Here is a 21880-nt window from a genome sequence, read left to right as displayed (position 1 = left end):
GACAGCCACCTTCTTTCCTGCTCCCCCTCCAGCACTATCCAAGCCCTCTATTCCACAATATACTTACTAGTCTTTTTCTCTTCTCTGTGCTCCCCTTCTTCCTGCCCCCTCACCATGTCTCTGCTTATTCCCACAGTGGCACATAATCTTTCCCCACTCCTACAGTGCTGCCCCTCCCCTCCCCTCCTCCTTATCTCCATCAGCCACATCGGATTGCTGCTCACATCAGGCAAAGGCATGTCCCAAGTCAGGACTGAATGGCCACAGACAGGAGCCATGTGTGTGAGTTGTGCGAGAGTAAGTGTACGGATGTTTTCTGCTTCTGAAGAAGAACTTTTTTGTCCAGAAGATAAAAGTTTAGCAGTCTTTCCATTGTCTCTCTCTGTGACTCAGTGCCTCCTCTATGCAGTGAGCAAATAATTTAGGATGTATGTTCCATTCCTGTACATATTTAGTAATTGCGAAGCTTTTCCTGCACAGAGGGTTTGGGGGAGGAGGAGATGTACGGAGCTATTGAACATTCGGACATAAATGGACATTGGGGGGGGGGGGGGGGCGCAAGGAGGAGATAGAAAGAGAGAGAGAGGAGAGGGGGAGAAGATTATTCATAGAGAGTTTGGGGGAGGTGGAGATGTATGGAGAGAGAAGGGAGGATGAGATATGGGCAGAGAGAAGGGGTTTGGGAAGATGGGCAGATAGAGAGAGAGGGGGGAGGGGGAGGGTGTTGGTGGGAGGGCAAGGAATTTAGGATTTATTTTCAATTCCTATACATATTTATCACTTGTGAAGCATTGTCTGGTTCGCTAGTTGTCTCAACAATACAGGGTGTTCCAAATTATCTATGCAATTTGGTCAGAAATTGGGGGAGGCAGAAAGTGTGGTTTTTGGCATAATTTTCATACACAACCAAGGATCCAGTAGCTGCTTGACAGAGTTCACTGTGTTAAGGTGACAAAATTTTCTAGACCTAAATTTAGAATACATTAAAAAAATTTGATATTGCAAAAAAGTCTTAATTAAATGTAATAATTACAAACAATTACTTTAACTTGTTACAAAAAAGTACTTTAATTTATATATTACTAGAACCTTCTAAGGTGAAGGAGTGCGAGCAGACAGTATTTATTAGTGCTGTAAATTTTCTTCTGCGTGTTTGTTCTCTTCAACAGCATTTGAAAATATTCAACTCAAGTTTCATCATAATTTGCTCTAGTCACTAACATTGATTTTGTAGTTTCTACAAGCACTGTTTTGTCACTGCACCATGTATTATTTATTTGGAAAAATGACTTTTCAGTAGCATAATACTGATACTGGTGAAATGAAAATCTAATTCATGATAAATCATTTCATAATTGTTAAATCCAGGACAAATAGCGGTCCCAAATTACTTCTGAAAAAATTTCAGACAGAGCTAGAAAAATCATGACTGTCACTAATAAAAGGGGAGGACAGATGTCATCATAAACATGTGCAGAACAGGATATTCCAGTCCCATGTCCGACCTAGCATGTCCTCATTAACACATGCTATTGCTACTATGATGTGAGCTGACAGTTCCTGTAGATCCCACCCAAAGAAAAGAAATCGTCTATGGTTTGCAGGACCTGAGTGTCAGATCTGGTCAGTATCACACACTGTGCCAATTGCTGGCATGCGGAGGGGTCAATAACTAACACGGGAAAATATGTAAATAAAAATAGCGTCGGTGTGTGTGTGTTTTTGAACATTATGTCACAAACCACACCATTCCCTTTTCTGAAACATATGTGGTCAAAGCTGTACTTGTCTCTGAGTTTTAACACACTAAAACACAGAAAATATCTAAGGACCAGTCCTTATTTGACAAAATTTAACAAATGTTTATTAGAATCAAATTATTTCCAATAAATTGAATTTCTCTAGGCATGAAAAAAGGTCTGGGTTTACCCCGGACAACTGAATAAAAATCCCTCCAGTATGCATCTCAACACCCTCAAAACGAGGACCACTCTGAGAAAACCTGAATGTACTGCAGTCCTAGTTGGGAGCACAAAGATGAGCACAATTATTTCCTTAATGATCTATGAAGAAGAAAGGAACCTTGCCTTGTTTTAGCAACAGTTTGCATTCCATTCTATAAAAAAATGTGTGATGATGTTCACAATTTGTATGGAAGGTAAGTATTTTGTTCAGTAAATTACTCCACTGGCTACATAGATACATACATACATACAAATTACAGCCATCCGCACAATGCTGTTTACATTCCAGTCTGTGAAAAGAAGCAACTATAGTGTTTCTTGGATATGATGAAGTACTACTCACATTCATACATTGGTACTTAAGTTTCACAGTAAGCCTATGTCAAGGTAGCATTGTAAACAATCTGTAGCAGTGTAACAAAGTGCGCATCCCTCTAGCACCCTGGGCGCAACGGATTCACCAGACCACCAGGGTTATCAATTCTTAGCCAAAACAATAGATCATTTTGGCGCTGTTAAATCGTTACTGTTGGCTGGGCTCTGTTACCATCTGTGATCAGTAATACTGTAATTCATAGTTGCCAAATGTAGGAACATGTCCCAACGCATGGGGGCTTTTGGCTCGTTTTTCCAAAATAGAATGCCAGAATTCCAATCCCTCCATAAAATGTAGAGATTTTTTGTCCAAAAAAGAAAAAGTTGCCAAACGGCACAAATTTTTAACATTGTATACGTCTGTCTCCATTGCATACAGAAAGTTGGCCTGAAGGGTCTAACTTACTCAGGGACAAAACGAGGTGGAGAAGGGAAATATTTTAGTCACTGTCTGGAGAGGGTAAGTGACAGGGGAAATACTGATATTTTTGTTGCTTAGTGCTTCTCGTGCCTATGAACTGCTGCCTCCTAAGGTAATGCAACACAAATTGCCAAGCAAAGTAGTAGATGCATAGCAGACCACATATACAATGGGCTCTCGATAAAATACCGATATGTCGATATTTTTTCCAAAAAATATTAATACACATAGGCGATATTTTTACCCCCTGATGTATTGATATCTAAATGGCAATATCGAGTGCTGATACTTTTATTTTATATTACATTTCTTTCACAACTTTCAGAAAATATTTGAAGTTGTTCTTTTGAAATTGTAGTAGGACATAATTACTTTTTGAGCTTTCATTACATCCAATCTTTCTCTTTGGCTGTGTAAAGAAATTACCTGGGGCACAAAAGAAGAACTCCGTTTGTATTGGGGTGGGCAGTGTGAATGGAATAACAAGATTTCTGATGTGCAGAAACAGCACATGAGTTGCATTAAAGAACAATTTTTAACACAATTAGTGTGCTATTTCTTCACATCGTCATTCTCCAAAGACAGCTGCTGTAAATGATGAACAAAAAAAAAAAAACAGGGAAGTCAACATGAAGTGTTCTGGACAAATCCAATATGTGACAAAACCGAACAATGGATCCATCAGACTCCTTTTATTGTGCTACTTACATGCAGTTACCATTTTTAGCAATGTGGTTATCATCAAGAAAGAACACGCATTGTTTTCCTTTCAAGTCTTGCTCTAAGGGGGATATGCAGGCTGCTAGTCTGTTGATTTAAAGAATATCTAATAATAAATCCGTACTTAGAATTTACAGCACTTAAATCCGGGCATATAAAGCTTTTTTAAAAGCTAATTTATTAAAACGAAATACAAATTAAAATTAAAATTCTTTTAATATAAGTAGTGGTATCTTTCAAGAGTAACATTACTCGATGTAACCCCCTTCATTCGTAATGGCCACCTCCAGTCCTGTCCTGAAGCGATCACACAAACTCTTTGAAACAGCGCTGTCCATATTCGCAAATGCTGCTTCGAAAGTGGTGTGTAGAGATGCGACACTAGGGTGTCTCATCTTATCGGTAACTCTTTTGATTGCGTTCCAATCATAGTGTCCGAGGGGATTCATATCCAGGCTATTCAGGAGCCAAAACTTCTTTGACCAGATCATGTCAGTATTATCGGAGAGCCAATTTTGGACTAAATGGCTCGTATAAGGTCCTCCTCTGTCATCTGTCACATTCACCCTCTGACATTCAATACCGATGGCAATTTCCTCAGCAACTGACCCGGGTCCTCCAAAATCAGCACCAGAGTCTTTTCGAAGACTGCCGCAGTTCGTGAGATGATTTTCCTCGAATGAGGATTCAGGTTAGTGGAAACTTCGCCAGACTTCTCAGAAGCATTATACTTGGCCACAATATCATAAACAGTTGATCTCAGCTACATGAGGAGTCAAACAGTTTCAATGGGTGGACACCCAGTGTGAAGCCTTTTGATAATCAAGGCTCTTTGGTTGTACGCTGCACTGGTCCGTAACATCTCTGCCATTTCTGACTGTTTAGTAGATGCCCATGTCTGTCAAAGAACATCAGCTTGCAACAGAACTACAATATGGTGAGAAATTCAAACTAAAATTTGTTTGCATCTAAGCACTGCACCCTGCATTTACAATGTGCTGCAGATATTTATATATCCAGGTACATCGTTATTTTGTCTACTGATAAATTGATGCCCTTTTTTAAATATCGATATAACGGATTCCCAATATTTTAAAAAATATCAACAGTCCTAGTCTGCACATGACAATGCGCATGCCTATGTGAGTTATTTCTACTAATTTTTATTCATGCCCTTTTGTTCCAGATCATTAGTGATTGTGCATGAGGAAAGACGCATCCTGTGGACATACCTTTTACTTTTTCAAGTGATTACTGTTTCACCACAATCTTTATGTTTTCAGAGTGCATAAGACACAATGGGACTCAAGACCCTGGTGTGAAAAAATAAAATAGTCTACAAAAAGCAGCTGTTGCATTCTTATTTACCTCATTTAATGACACTAATACGCTATCACAGATGTGCATGAACATCGCTGTAAGGGGCTTTTGTGAAACGCTGATACATCTTTGCATCATTGTTCAGTACAAATCATGAGATGCGTAGGTACTTGATCAGTGGAACATCTTGAGAATCTTGGTAGTGGTACTGGTTTCAGGACTTATCCAGCAACACATTTCAGTGTTCCACAATGTGATAATCTAGAGACTGGGACTTTGTGAAACCCCGAAGCTCGTCATTTGAAGAAATACAAATTTGGATCTGAAAGCTAACTTACTTACTTTCTTTGTATAATGCATAATATCTATTCCTCGCCGTACCCCAACCCTCATCCCTGCGCTTCCCAGGTACCAATATAAAAAATTAAAAATATAAACTAACAATGAGTCATTTCTTTTCAGGCTCCTGCAATGGAGAACAACTAAAAATAGTGCATCATTTCCAAAAGAAATACCCTATTTTGCTACAACTGTCAGCACCTTTAGTAGGGGGGACAAAATAATGAACTGCCACACACAACGTAGGGAATAGCAGCAACAAGCTTCCCAAATAGCAATGAGAATATTTTGTTGTTTGAAAACTATGACCGTTAGGTGTACTAAGCTGTTAACATAGGGGAAATGTTACTACCCAATACGTTTTTTTTTTTTTCTTTGGTCATCAGCATAGAATTTTTTGAATCCATAGGGGCTTTCATGGTGAAGGTAGGGTCTTTTCGCATGACGTGTACGACCATGGTCGCAAATGAGTTGGTGACACTGGTGTCATTCCAATCAGTGTCGCCGACCTTAGTGGTATTCCGCTAAACATGGCAGAGTTTTTTGATCTTTGCTGCGTAATTCTAAAAGTGTTAAAACATAATGCAATTTTAACTTCCTTTGCCTGAAAATAAATCAAATCTCCATTCCAAAGTACAAAAAATATCTGATTCAGCAATACAGTATTTTAAAATGTTAGTATATTAAAGATTAATACAGATTTAATATGAACTGAGCATGTTACATACTGTTTAATCTGCACACTTTCATATTCATTATGATGAACAGTGTGTGTTCTCGAATGCTGCCAAACTAGTAAAAATGATACCAATCTTGCTGCATGGGAATCCAGATGTTGAACGGGCCTTCTCCAAGACAGACATTAAAACTAAAAAACATCAGAGGCAAACCCCTGAAATACTCGATAAGGGTGCACCTTGACATGCGAAATAAGCACAATTGTTGCATTTCGTACCCAATTCAGGAAGAATGTTGCCTTCATTTGTATAATGTATGTACCAGCTCCCTAACAAAAATGAACAACTGTCACGAGGTGAGCAAAGTATTGCTGTATTTACATTGCCAGTTTAAAACACACTTCATGCACAAAGCTAACAAAAACACTTTGCAAATTAATATGTTGTACATTCACAAGGTTAAATTCCACATAAACATGAAAGTACCAGTTGCATCAAACTACAATTATTATGCTTATTAAAAGTGACCTTGTGAATGGTCCATGATCTTCCCCAAGTTCATCACAGTCGTCCTTGGTATCACTGATCATCAAAAATGGCTAGATGGAAAAGTATGGGATAAACTTGATTATATTTTATTTTTTAGTCTGTAGCACTGGTAATTTGTGTAAGCTATATAATAAATTATGTATAGGGGAATTTGAGTATGCTCTTAGCGAAAATAACTATTTTTGCCTCGCAACACTGGATCCGATACTTGCAGTAGCTTTCAGTTAAGTTTTTAGTTCATGTTTATTAATGGTGTGTTCGTGTTATAGTAAGTGAGCTTTGTGTTAGCAATGTGGATCAAAATGCTGAAATGCTCAGTTGCATTGGAATTTTACTCGCCATCTCTATGACCTGTCAAAAGGAAATCTGTTTTCACCGTTCATCTAGTAACTTAATGGACCACTTGAAAAGGAAGCACCAACAGTTCTTATACATTGCATCTCTTGATAATGGTCAGAAGATACAACAAGCAGTAAACTCCCCTGATCCGATGCTGGCACCACGTCTACCTAACTCTCCCATCCCGGGCTGCACAATGTCTCCTCCTCTTCCTGTTAGCAGTACTGCATTTATGGATGTAGCAAGTATGTCAAGTAGCTACCTGATTTCACAAGCAGCATTATGACATAAACAACAATAGTAAATCAACCCTCTAATCACCCAAGTACTGCAGCCCCACAAGCATTGAGAAAAATACCAATGCAGACATCAATATTTGGTACCCTGATAATAAAAGAATTATATATAAGGTTCATTCAAACGAAACCTGGTCAGTGCATTTACCTTTGCCTTACATATAAGGTGGCACCATGTAACTGCGTGTATGGCGGCGCAATATATTGTTATAGAGACTGAGACATGCACATAGTTTGATGTTGCATAGTGCCCATGTGGTTTCACACCGGAGAAAAGTTTGTCACACGAGTCATCGTCCACTACCGAACAGGCAGGCGAGTAAGCAGGAACAATGAGGAGTGATTCGATTGTTGATGGAGGAGGGAGTTGGAGGCTGTGAAATGTATCGACGGATGAAGGCTGTGTGCAGTGAGTACAGTCTGAGTCACTCAAGTGTTGTGGAATTGCGCAAATAACTCCTTAAGGGACGCAAGTAACTGTAAGACGATGCTCATCTTGGGTCAGGCTCATCCACCACGCAGTCCCAACCTTTCACCATGTGACTTTCATGTGTTTGGACCTCTAAAACAACCTATTCGCAGACATCAGTTGGCAACGGACAATGAAGTGTGTGACTGGGTCTAGGCCTGGATCCGACAGCAGCCTACTAGCTTCTTCAAGGATGGAATCGACTGGCTAGTGTTGAAATGGGATAAACATGCCAATAGTTTTGGAGACTATTTTTCAGTATTTGTACTGTGCATAACTACATTTTTCAGTTAATAAAATCGTTACCATTACTTTACACAAGTGACCGGGTTTCATTTGAATGCCCCTTATAGTACTAAAATTAAAGAGACTGACAACTTCCCCTTTGATACTGCAGCTGAGCATTACATTCTGTTTTCTTTGGTTGATAGTACCAAATTTATGAAACTAGTTAAGACAACAGAACTGCAGTATTCTTTGCCTTCCAGGAAAACCCTGATAAACAAACTGCTAAACGATAATTGTCAAAATTAGGGGGGTTCTTGGCAATATACTTGCTGAAACCAAATATGTCACACTGGCTGTGCCTCTGTGTGACAGTGCACTTTACTGAGCAGTATGGTACAAGCTGAAGTCAGCTGTTCTGGGCACTGTGCACATCACTGATCAACACACTCCCAAGTACATTATGAAGAGCATTAAAACAATTATTTCTGAATGGGGAATAGATGACGAAGTGTTTTCTCTTGTCACTTACAACACAAGTGTTATGGCAGATGTAGCAAGGAAAATGAATGTTATTCATATGGGATGAGCTGCTCACTCAATTTAGTATTATCAGCAATTTAGTAGTATCAGATGTGCTCAACCATCCTGACTCAGTAGCACTATGTTCCTTGAGACAGAAATGTCGCAAAATCATTGGGTTTTTCAAAAGTAGTATCACAGGCACTGCAGAACTGGTAGACGGCCAAGTTTGGCTGAATAATAAACTGTTAAAGCTAAAACAAAAGCCACCCAGCAGGTGGAACTCCACATTTCTTAAAACAAAATGCCTAGCGTTGGTCAAAGATGCATCATGACATTTACATATGTTAACTGTGAAGATTTGAAGGTAGATGACAGGGGCATTTTGGAAGACTGCTTTCATCTACTGGAACCTCTATTCGAGTTAAGAGAAGAACTGTTCGGAGAACAAATTACAACAGCCTGCACTGTAGTCCCATTAGTTCAAAGGTGCCAAAGAGCTGTAACAGAGACAACCCCAATGACTAAGCTAGGCGCTGCTTACTGAAGACCCTGGTCAAAAAGGATGCCACCTTATGAACAAGACAGCACCAGCATCTGTGCCAAAGTGACTATTTTAGACCCTCAGTTCAAAAAGTATGGTTTAGGAGTAGCTGAAAGTGCTGAGAATGATATGAGTGATCTCATAACAGAGATTAGGCAAACTCCAAACAATGGCACAGTTGTGGTTGATAGTTGGTGACACAAGTAGAAGATGGTGAAACACAAGTTAAGAAGATAATCTGGATTTTTTCAAGGAAAAGAATTACAAAAATGAGTCAGCATTTTCAAAAATGAGTCAGTATCAGGTAAACTTACAAACGCATATGGAAGAAGAAACACAAGTCCATGCCATCTTTGTCTGACACTTCCTTAAAGTATTTTTGTGTTTTGACCACTTCAACCCCCTCATAGAGAGTTCTTTTGAATGCCAGATAGATTTGTACAGAGAGCAGGAACCGGCTGAATTTGAAGTAAGTACACACTGCAGTACCACCATCTGATAGCTATGGTTTGGTTAAAATCATGAAGATTTCACTTATAACCAAAATGTGTTTAAATAATATTTTGAGCTTTCATTAAAAATCAAAAAGTCCATGGATTTTGTGTTTAGAAATCAAAAGTACATAAAAACCCAATATTGCAATATTATAACCTTCCCCAATGCTAATTAACTGAAGTATATTTGTGCTCATACTAACACTAGCAAATAAAGTTACAACTTAGTAGAAGATGGGTACAAGATGTGATAATTTAATACACTGAGTAATTTATTTATTTATTTATTGTTCAGTGGGACCAAATTAAGGAGAAGTCTCCATGCTCATGGAATGAGTCAATACATGAAATTATAACACGATATTAAAAACAGATAAAATGAAATATAAAAAAAAAACATATTCAGATGACAAGTCGTAAGTTTAAATAAAGAAAATCAACAATGCAACACTGGAATTTGCTTAATTTTTTAGCTCTTCCAGGAGCTCCTCGACAAAATAGAAGGAGTGAGCCATGAGGAAACTCTTCAGTTTAGACTTAAAAGAGTTTGGGCTACTGCTAAGATTTTTGAGTTCTTGTGGTAGCTTATTGAAAATGGATGCAGCAGAATACTGCACTCCTTTCTGCACAAGAGTCAAGGAAGTGCATTCCCATGCAGATTGGATTTCTGCCTAGGATTAACTGAGTGAAAGCTGCTAACTCTTGGGAATAGGCTAATACTGCTAACAACAAACGACATTAAAGAAAATATATACTGTGAGGGCAATGTCAGAATTCAGACTATTGAATAGGGGTCGACAAGAGGTTCTCAAACTTACACCACATATGGCTCGAACAGCCCGTTTTTGAGCAAAAAAATACCCTTTTTGAATCAGAAGAATTACCCCAAAAATAATACCATATGACATAAGCATATGAAAATGTGCGAAGTAGACTACTTTTCGTGTTGAAGTGTCACTTATTTCAGATACTGCTCTAATGGTAAATAAAGCAGCATTTAGTTTCTGTACAAGATCCTGGACATGGGCTGTCCACAACAGTTTACTATCTATCCGAATGACTAGGAACTTGAACTGTTCCGTCTCGCTTATAATATGCCCATTCTGTCTGATCAAAATATCGGTTCTTGTTGAATTGTGTGTTAGAAACTGCAAAACTGAGTCTTACTGTGATTTAGCACCAAATTATTTTCCACAAACCACAAACTTATCTCATGAACTACATTATTTGATACTGTTTCAATATTACACGCAAGATCCTTCACTACCAAGCTGGTGTCATCAGCAAACAGAAATATTTTTGAATCACCTGTAATACTAGAAGGCATATCATTTATATTTAAATTGCAGCAATTTCAATGCTGGGCCATCAACAAGTGTCAGCATGTGAACAATTCAACAAAACATCATTGATATTGGCTTTTGGAGCCAAAGGCCCCTCGCCTGCACCCGTCAACACCAACATTGGACTGCTGATGACTGGAAACATGCTCCGTGGTTGGACAAGCCTTGTTTCAAATTGTATCGAACTGATGGATGTGTACGGGTAAGGAGACAACCTAAAGAATCCATGGACCTTGCATGTCAGCAGGGGATTGTTCAAACTGGTGGAGGCTCTATAATGGTGTGAGGCGTGTGTAGTTGGAGTGATACAGGACCCTAATACGTCTAGACTCTGGTCACCTGCATCCATTCATGTCCATTGTGCATTCCCATGGACTCGGGAAATTCCAACAAGACAATGTGACAACCCACACTTCCAGAATTGTTACAGAGTAGCTCCAGTAACACTCTTCTGAGTTTAAACACTTCTGCTGGCCACCAAACTCCCCACACGGAAACATTTTTGAACTTATCTGGGATGCCTTGCAACATGCTGTTCAGAAGAGATCTCCAGCCCCTTGTACTCTAATGGATTTATGGACAGCCTTGCAGGATTCATGGTGTTAGTTCCCTCCAGCACTACTTCAGACATTAGTTGAGTCCATGCCACACTGTGCTGCGGCACTTCTACATGGTCGCAGGGGCCCTACATAATACTAGGCAGGTGTACTAATTTCTTTGGCTCTTCAGTGCATTATTATTATCATTATTATTATTATTATTATTATTATTATAGAGGTTTGACCCATGCTTGTGATCCAGGTGGTTAAATTGAAATTCTTACTCATTGTGAGACAATGTTCCATCATTATTCCATCATTACGCAGCATGGAGGTCACTGCAGTATGGGCAGAATTTAAAAGTTACAAAGGATTGGCAGCACTCACCAGTGCTGGCTAGGGAAAGCCATGTTCACCAGTATGCCAATGATGACTCAGGTCTCTGAGATGCTCACCACTTGGCAAGATCAAGAACGCACATGTGGCTCACCAAATGTCACAGACATGCATAGCATTAACCCCACCTCCCCCAACAAACTTTTAAATCTCTGATATGCTGATGACTCAGAATAGTGGAGTTACCATAATTACATGTCTTATGTCAACCACTGTAATTTCCATCACTACCAATTATCAAAACCCGTATTTAATTTGTTGTATGACATTACATATACAATGATATCTTTATGTTTTCAAACAAGCTCAGCTGTTGATATTTCTGTCCGTTTTCTGGTACGTGACTGGAAAGTTTTGAACGAAACCCCTGCCCCTCCATGTGTTATGGTTAAAAATTTCATTCAGTTAACTTTCTAACCAAACTTATTTATTCCGGGAGCGGAAAGACTTACCTTAGGGGGAAAAAAGGATAGGTATATACGCGCGCACACACACACATATCCATCCATACATATACAGACACAAGCAGTCTGTATATGTGTGTGTGTGTGTGTGTGTGTGTGTGTGTGTGTGTGTGTGTGTGTGTGAGTGTGTGCACGCGCGAGTATATACCTATCCTTTTTCCCCCCTAAGGTAAGTCTTTCCGCTCCCGGGATTGGAATAACTCCTTACCCTCTCCCATAAAACCCACATCCTTTCGTCTTTCCCTCTCCTTCCCTCTTTCCTGAAGAAGCAACCGTTGGTTGCGAAAGCTGGAAATTTTGTGTGTGTGTTTGTGCGTTATTTTATTGTGCCTGTCTACCGGCGCTTTCTCGCTTGGTAAGTCTTGGTATCTTTGTTTTTAATATATAATACTGTATTTATATTTGTGTATTATCACAAATAAAAAATAAAGCCACAGTATTAACAATACATAGGGAAAAAACTTTCTTCTGTTACTTTTATGAAAACTGGCATTTTTTAGACTGTGGCTGTGTACAAAAGACACGATTCACACAAAGGAAAGGAGAGCAACTGACCACTATTACAAACACTATTCATTTATACAAATTCCGGCATTGCTGTATTAAGATCAATGGGTTCATCTTCAAATGTTCACATGGCTGTTTTATATTACATTTGTTGTTATCCACATTAGTTGTTGGCCGTTTCTTTCTTCAGCAGAGTCATTCCAGATCAAATCACCCAGAAATTTTAAGAAATGACACCCCTTGTCACACAGATCCTTGAAAATTTTGGGCAGTGGACATTTACCTAGATATATTCACATTTCCAAAATGTAAATGTTGCAGGTCAATTACTCTTTCACTTATGATAAAAGGAAGTTGTATAGATTCACGAATTCAGGCTTTCATATATGAGCACGTTTAAAATTTAAAAATGCAATAGCTCCTACAGTTTTTTTGCAGTGGAAGTTTGAATTTTCTTTTTTTAGTTAAAGAGGAAGATTCATTTTTTTATAGTCACGTTACATTGCAGAAAAAATTGTAAATAGTTTCTTTTAAACAAAATCCATGCATGGACATTAGAATTTTTTAAGGGTATTGCCCCCTCATGGATCACTTTAAAAAATTTACAATATTATTATTATAATCATTCCACTATGTCACACAAAAAGAATCAGTTTGTAGAAATAATGGGAAATGTGAAAAACAACATTATTATAAAAGAAATATTGAAGTTGCTAATTCATGACTACCATGTCACCACTAAATTGCTGAAGCTGGCTACAATGGATTCCCCTAGGAACAAATCATATCTGAGAAAACTGTTTTATTGCCACTACATGTATTTAATCATCCAGTTCCTTTGTCTTGAGTCATGTGTTCACTGAGCACTCACTTTTGAGCCCTTGTACTGAGTTGTACCCCGAGGCAATTATTGGTTAAAAATTCAATTGTTACAGTTTTTAACTATTCATTTCAAAACAAAAGTAAGTCCTCTAATGTTACAATAATAATGTGAAATACTTTTGTGATGTAACAATGGGATAGAATGATTTATGATTATTTAATTACTTTTTAGGTTCTGAATTATTTATGACAAATATTGGATTTATGACTGAAGCAGTACGGATAGTACAAGTAGGCAGTATTTTCTTGGACAGTATCTGCAAGATATATGTGATAATGCCCTGACTTGTGTGAACGAACTGACCAGTGAAGGACAAGAACTTTTATTATGGTGAAGCAACAGTCATTCATACTGTGACTTAAGTGTTCGTGTGTGTGTGTGCGTCTGTTAAACAGTGTTACAACACAAGAAAATATGCTGTGATCACTTCAAGCGCCATAAATGATCTGTTTCATCTGGTGCAATTAATTTAGAAAAGGCAAAGATCTTCAAAATGAGAGGCTTTGGCATTATTGCTGGGGAGAAAATGTGCCAAGCCTGTATCAGACTTATTAATGAAAAACAAGCAAGTGACGACTCATTCTCTGTGCTCAATACTAGCTTAGGATTATCTCCTACAAAGATGTATTCAGTTGCTCGGCATAGTCGGTATGTAGCCAAACGAAAATTGTAATCAGCAGCGGGGGCTCTGAAAACTAAAATTTCACATACATATCAAGTTGAGCTGGCTGCTGATGCAAGCACTATCCCTGACAGTGATTTAACAGAACTGGAAGAAAAGGATACACATTGTGATGAACTAATCGACAAAATCAAACAGAAAATTGAACATGCAAATAATGGTGAAAAAATTCAGTTACTTACTCTCGTGCCACCAACTTGGTCTCAACAGAAAGTCAGTTCCAAATGTCAGGTTTCTGAATATCTGGTACGACAAGCAAGAGCTCTTTTAATGGAGGAGGGAATTCTATCGATGGCTGAGCAGAAAAGAGGAAAGACACTGCCACATGATGCAATGCAAAAAGTAAAGAGTTTTTATTTTGATGACAAAAACATAAGAATAATGCCTGGGAAAAAAGACAAAGTTAGCACCAACAAAATATCTATGAACAAAATCATCAAAGTAGTATTCTCAAAATTTGCTTCTATTCAACCAGAACAGTGTATACTTGCAGGAGCACCAGGAACACATACCGTGTATGTGTGCATTCACCACCAAAGTTTTAAATTGCTTATAAATTCCATTTCTATTAAAGAAACATACCAAGATCTAATTAAAATAATAACATGTGATATGAATAACTGAGCCTGTATGCTCTGTCTGTGTGAAAAATGCCCCACTAGTTCATTGTTTCAAACCCACTTAGAAAATTAAATAGAGGGCTATGATTCTGATGAGATGGTTCAGTACAGTCAATGTGTATCAACTGATAGAACGACTTTAAGTGTTCAAATCACCTCTTAATCAGAATTCTGTGACACACTAATTATAAAAATTGGAACACTTACTCCACACTCTTTTATTTCTCAATAACAATCTGACTATCAGAAAATGAAACAGGAAACACTTCACGATGGATCAGTGCTAATTTTAACGGATTTCAGTGAAATTCTCAATTTTGTTGTTCAAGATGAAGTACAGGGGTACCATTGGAACAATGGCAGCCATGCTCTTCACACTGTCAATATATATTACAAAAAGGACAAACAGTTGAATGCAAAAAAGTATTTGTATTGTTTCTGATGCTCTAGAACATGATGTTGCCTTAATGTACCCGACTCAGAAGACTATTGAATTTTTTTGAGTGTGAATTTCCAGAAATTCATCTTTTGTATGTTGAATATTTCACTGATGGTTGTGCTGCACAATATAAAAATTATAAGAATTTCAGAAATATCTGCTATCATGAGCACGACTTCAACATAAAGTGCAGCTGGTCCTTTTTCGCTACCAGCCAAGGCAAATCTCCCTTTGATGGTATTGGTGGCACTGTTAAAAGCCTTGCACAAACAAGTTTGCAAAGAGTTTATAAAGATCAAATACTTACAGCTTCACAGGTATTTCAATTCTGCTGCAAGAACCTGCAAGGCATTTCAGTTCTCTTTGTTTCAGAAGATGAAATGGTACAAGTCAAGACATTGTCTTTCTCAGCACTTCACAAGTGCAAAAACAATTCCTCAAACACGATCTATCCATCACATTGTACCAATAGTACCAATCAAGATTGGAGCAAAAAAGGCTGAGCTGTGATACAGATTTTAGTATCGTGCATGATCTCTCATATACACTTCTGCCACTAATGCCAGAATGCACTGTGCACCCCAACTGCTATGTTGCATGTGTATATGACTCTTCTTGGTATTTGGGAATAGTTGAGAAGGTGAATTGTGAAGGAGGAGATGTTATAGTAAGGTTCATGCATTCTCATGGACCATCCCCACCTCCTATTGGCCTGATAATGATGTTTGTGATGTTTCTTTCTCTCATCTTCTGTGTGAAGTTGATATCACTACAGCAACAAGCCATACTTATTCTCCAAGCAAAGAGTCCTCAAAGTTGGTGGAAGAAAAGTGGTTCTCATACAAAAAATATTATCTATGCATTGAAGTGTCTCATCACATGTATAATTCGGAATCAACCTGAATGCAGATTGCAGCACCAGCACTTTGTACAGTCTTGACAATTTTAGATTTTGACAAAATGCTTAAATATTATAAACAAAATGCTATGTATTTTTACATTGAGTTAATTCGGTTATGGCACAGTTAAGAAAGTGTTCATATGTCATATGAAACTTTGTTATTTGTAGATAAGTTTCTAATTTTTTCAGTGTTTTCCAGAGGGGGGCAATAGCCCAAAATATTTTTTTCTAATTTAACAATAAAATTAATTTAAAAAAATTTAATTGGACAATCCTATCATGTCTTCAGAAACTAAATGTCAATTTCTAACATGTTTTGAAAAACTAAATGCCCAAAAGGATATTTAGGGAAAAACTATCAGTATACCATTTTTTGTTTACAAACTGCAGCCAATTTTCCATTTTTTACAGGTTGCTTGCATTGCATCAATCTTTCAGCAATTGCTGCCAACAGAATGAACGTAAAGCAATACAAATTGGCAGAAGTTCATGATATTAGATACAAAAGCAGTACACAAAATCTCATTTCACAACTAGATAATGGGTGACATGGCCTGGATGACTTGACATGGAATGGCCCAGCAACTAACGTAAACAACACAAATGTAACTTCCTGGCAGATTAAAACTGTGTGCCCGACCTGGAATCGAACTCGGGACCTTTGCCTTTCGCAGGCAAGTGTTCTACCATCTGAGTTACCGAAGCACGACTCACACCCGGTACTCACAGCTTTACTTCTGCCTGTATCTCGAGCTACTGGTAGAAGTGAGGACGAGGCGTGAGTCGTGCTTGGGTAGCTCAGTTGGTAGAGCACTTGCCCGCGAAAGGCAAAGGTCCCGAGTTTGAGTCTCGGTCCGTCACACAGTTTTAATCTACCAGGAAGTTTCATATCAGCGCACACTCCGCTGCAGAATGAAAATCTCATTCTGGAAACACCCCCCAGGCTGTGGCTAAGCCATGTCTCCGCAGTATCCTTTCTTTCAGGAGTGCTAGTTCTGCAAGGTTCGCAGGAGAGCTTCTGTAAAGTTTGGAAGGTAGGAGACGAGATACTGGCAGAAGTAAAGCTGTGAGTAATGGGCATGAGTCGTGCTTTGGTAGCTCAGATGGTAGAAAAGCAAAGGTCCCGAGTCTCGGTCGGGCACACAGTTTTAATCTGCCAGGAAGTTTCATATCAGCAGAGTGAAAATCGCATTCTCGCATTTAGTTGTTAACCAAAATTTAGAGTTTAAAAATTATGAGACAAGGGCTTGTACGAATACTATAGAGGGGATGTGGGGGGAGGGGGGGCGTCTTACGTCACTTCTTGGGAGGGGGGAGAGATGCTCCTCTAACCTTCAGTCTCATTTCGATGAGTACTATTGGCGAGAGAACATTCCTGAGGGCTATTGTTTTTTCCGGTTGTTGTTAATGGCTATTAGTGAGATGTACAGGCCGAAGGCGATTAGTTAGAGTGGTTTGGGTAAGTTGGTGCGGCTCGAGGGAGAGGGGGGGGGTTTAGTTGTTGGTACGGTGTGTGCTGCAGGGGTAGGGGGCGGAAGGGGAGAGAGGGGGGGGGGGGGGGGGGGGGGAGAGTGTGTTGATTTGTGATTTAGTTGTGGACGATCTATTTTGTTGCAGTTTTTGTTGAGTTGCAATGTGTAATTGAGATTTTTTTTATTTTGTGTTTGGTTTTTGTTTATGGGTATTTTATTTTATGGTGAGGGGGTGGTTGGGTTGGGTTGGTTCCTCCTTTTGGTTTTGTAGTTTTTCATTGGTTTGTGGTTGTGTGTGGGTATGTGTACGTATGGGTGTGTGCCTGTATGTGATTGCGATGACCGACCTAGGTTGCGGCGCCAAACTTTGTCGTGGTAAGTTTTTACTTTTCTTGTTCTTAGCGTATTTACAGTGTGTTGGGGTCAAGGGAAGTCTTCCATTAGAATATGTGGCTGTTGGTATTCCAGTATCAAGAGTTGCTGTTGAGCTATACAGGTCAAGGGAAGTGTTCGATTCCAATTTGTGGTTGTGGCTATTCTGGTATCGGGAGATGTTGTCGTGCTATATAGATCAAGGGAAGTGTTTGATTCCAAGGTGTGGGATCGGGAGATGATGATGAGCTACACACGTCAAGGGAAATGTTCAATTCCAATTTGTGGGGCTATATAGGTCAAAGGATGTGTTCGATACCAATTTGTGGGATCGGAAGATGATGTTGAGCTATATAGGTCAAGGGTACTGTTTGATTCCAATTTCTGGGAGTGGGAGTTGATGTTTAGCTACATAGGTCAAGGGAAGTGTTCGATTCCTATTTGTGGGATTGGGAGCTGCTGTTGAGTTTTATAGGTCAAGGGAAGTGTCCAATTTCAGAGGACATTGTGTTTAGTGGAATTTTTAGTTGTCCTTTTTTTTCGTCATTTTGTGCAGTTTGGTATGGTGGTATGTGTCTAAATTTGTTTATATTTACTTTGTCCCCACCCAAAAACCCCCAATTTCCCGTGCTTGTCCAGTTAGTGTCATTAGGTTTTTTGTGGAATGTGTGTGTGTGTATGTTGGTTTCTAAATGTATTTTTCTGTTGTCATGTTTATGTAATGACGTCACAGGCGTCATATTGGAGTCGTGGCGTTTTCATCATATTTGTGACGTCATGGGTCAAAGCACACGGGTGGAATCGAATGCTTCTGTATTTCCCAATTATGAGAGGCTCCTCATTCAAACACACCAACAAAAGCCATTTAGAAGTCTTAGTTTCTTCATGGTAGATAAAAGTCAATATTGGCTGCAAAGGATTTATCAACTTTTAAAAAGAAACCTTATGCAGCCCATGCCAAATTTTAGTTTCCATGAAGTTCCTGAGATCCATGCCTGCTGCAGGGCATTATCTGAAGAAAATCACGAACAAGTGAATTAAACTCAGAAATTGAGGATATGGAACCCATTTCTGCTGTCAGCTTTCAACACATTACATATAGACATTTTAACAGTTGTATATTGAAGCAAGAATTGTAACAACTGTTGAAGGTGATATTGAACTGTACCTGCAAAATGTCATTTAGCACCCACTGCCGGTTAAGTTTCATGATGCTGTCCATAACTTGGAATGCTGCTTTGCGTACAAATACTTTATCTTCTGCTGCCCTTTGAAACATTTCACTTAAGACAGCTTCTGCTTTTGGAATTGGATTAAAGTCTGTGGTTGAATCACCTTCTATAAATTTCATAAATTTTTTGTGGTTCAGGAGACTGTTCTCAGCAGTTATTACACAGGAGATTTCAGGGACATTCTCATAAGGCAAAACGAAAACAGCTTGCATTATCTTCTGAATATCACTGTTGTTTGAATTAATACAATCTGCTAAAACAGAAAGCGCCTTGGTCCGTACTGTTCCCGATAAATCCTGGCATCTTGAAAAAACAGTGCCCAGGACATATTTATGAGACACAGACGGTAATTTATCTGCATTCAGTGATACATTTTCATCCACAATATCTGAGTTTTGTGTGCTATCTGCATTCACATTAACACCAATTTGCAAGGAAGCATCTACACTTTGAAGAGAAGGATCACTGCAGTTCTGAACAGATGACTCAGACTGGTTCACGCTGTTTGAGGCTATGACTGACACATTTTCACTAGGGCAATTCACCTCCATGTTAATACCACTACTCATATTCTGTAAATTTAAGGAAATATTTGTCGAACTGTTCTGTGATGAACAACGAATAAAGCTTTGTGTCAGTTCTGTTCTCTCCCTTTCTTGCAACAGTTTTGAGATAACATCAAGTGCAAATAATCGATGAGAAGCTTTTGATGCATGTGAAAATTTAAAAAACCACTTCACAAATCTTGTGTATAAATCAATTGGCATAAAGCGGAGTATCTCAACAACACTTTGGGATCCTTTCTGTCGAAACTCTGCTCGGTCTGTGATATGTGCACAAAGATGCTGTACAAGAATGTAGATACCTTCACAAGTACCTTCTGGTAGTGCTTTTAACATATATTGTATAAAAGAAATCGTTTGTCTCAGAGTGTTTGGACCATCTCTGGAACTATCTGTCATTAATACACATGGCAAAAGATTCTCCATTATCAATTTTACTGTCAAGTCAATTTTGCCATGGTTTGGAGTACACAGGGAATATAAAGCTACAAAAGCATTGCCTACCAGTGAAACTATTGTCATTTGTTTCGATACCGAAGAAAAATCATTCCTCGGAAACACTTCCAATTTAGTTACTTCAATTAAATGCAATATTGTTTGCAATAGCGCATCATCCATTTTTAGTGAAAATCTTTCGGAAAACACTATCAAATCCAGAAGCACTAAATTTAATTCACTAATCAATACATTCACGTCTTCTGCAGGAAGAGTACCACTATCCATGTCATCATCATCATCTTCATCAGAATCCCCTTGCTTCTTACTCTTAGCATTCTTCTGCCTTCCTCTATTTTTCGGGCGTTGCTTGTTTTTGCTAGATTTCATAAGCTTTCGCGCAATATCAAACACATCTAAAGCTTTTCTGTATAGATTTGGATGATAAATAAGAAAAGCACTACTACCGGGGATTGCAAGCAATGCAAAGTACAGCCTAGCAGACTTCAGGCACAGCTTTGTCAATGTGAGATCTTTCGAAAAGTCTTGACCATTGTGTACAAAATAACACAAAATAGCAAGCAGCTCTTTGTGGTTTATGTTATTCGCTATCAGCTGCTCCCAACTTATGGAATCGTCTTGTTGTCTCGGATTATCACGCGATGTGCTTGCTATTGGATTTGCAGAAGTTCTACGTGATACATTCTGCAAATCCTCTTTCACTGCTCTTATGGCTGTCTCCATAATAATTTCCGTATCAGCATCAACAAGATGCATCTGGTATTCAATAGGTAGATCTTCAACACCACAAAACTCATCGCTCCAGACTGTCTCCGCCCAGCTCGAATCAACTTTGTCAAGTTCCAAAAGGCTCAAGCTAGTAACAACATCCATAATGTCAGTCAAAACAACTCGGTCATTCAGAAACGACTTGCCATTTCAAAACAACTGCAGAAGCAACGTTAAACTAAAGATCAATACAATCGTGGAATTTCGTTAAAACAGTCACTAATTCTACACAGTAAACAACACACAACGTCAACAAATTCAAAATACAAACTACACGGAGCAGAGACATTAGGTGACACAGATACTTAACTATGCTTGATTACTTTGATACATATCGATTCTAACTATCGAAGTCATATGACGGAGCGCCGCGGAAATTTCCTCTATGTTTAATTGGGGCTCCCAAAACCGGATTTAAAAAACGGCTTTCCAAACAGACACTTTGGTTCGTCGTTTAAACACTGCAAAACAGTGATATGTAGTTCTAGTTACCAGATTTTCTCTCCCAAAACCGATTTTCACTCGCATGTAGATACACAGCCCTTTTTAATCGTGCTTTGTCAGGCTTCATCTCGTTTAAACACAGTTAAACTGTGATTTAACCCTGTCGCTGCTACGGACGTGCTCTCTGTTTTTAGTATTGAGGCAGCTTTTTTTATAGCTGTACTGCTCGCCAAATGCAGGTGCCTCTGATGAGCGCACAGAAATACATTGCTAGACGGGCAATACCGTGTACAGTATTACTGGTGTCACCATGCAGGTTAAAAAAGGAGGGAGGTGGCACTACAGGCTTACGCTGTACGCTGTTTTGAAGCAAGAGTGAATGGGACCTGCCGCCATTTTAAGTAGACAAAAACATTAGCAGACTAATGTTTACGATTGCTTCTTGTTCATTATTTCTATCGTGTGCATGAAACAAGTATTGTAAATACTAAATATTACAGTGCTTACATGAGTAACACTGTCTCAGAAAGGCGATTGCGAACGGT

At 38.8% G+C, this 21880-nt stretch overlaps 1 protein-coding gene across 1 annotated transcript in view; it reads right to left on the bottom strand.

Moving 5' to 3' along the window:
* The window catches only part of LOC126354384 (condensin-2 complex subunit D3-like), a 120665-nt gene extending 99475 nt beyond the window's left edge, over positions 1-21190 (bottom strand). The window contains exon 1 of the mRNA XM_050003985.1: positions 19041-21190. Within this exon, the coding sequence (XP_049859942.1) occupies positions 19041-20996 (1956 nt within the window). The 5' untranslated portion in view covers positions 20997-21190. The remainder of the gene's footprint in view (positions 1-19040) is intronic.
* Positions 21191-21880: the final 690 nt, after the last annotated feature.

The sequence above is a fragment of the Schistocerca gregaria genome, chromosome 3 (genome assembly GCF_023897955.1).
Source record: "Schistocerca gregaria isolate iqSchGreg1 chromosome 3, iqSchGreg1.2, whole genome shotgun sequence".
Classification (NCBI taxonomy): domain Eukaryota; kingdom Metazoa; phylum Arthropoda; class Insecta; order Orthoptera; family Acrididae; genus Schistocerca; species Schistocerca gregaria.
Note: the sequence above shows the minus strand (reverse complement) of the source record. Positions and strands in the feature narration are given on the sequence as shown.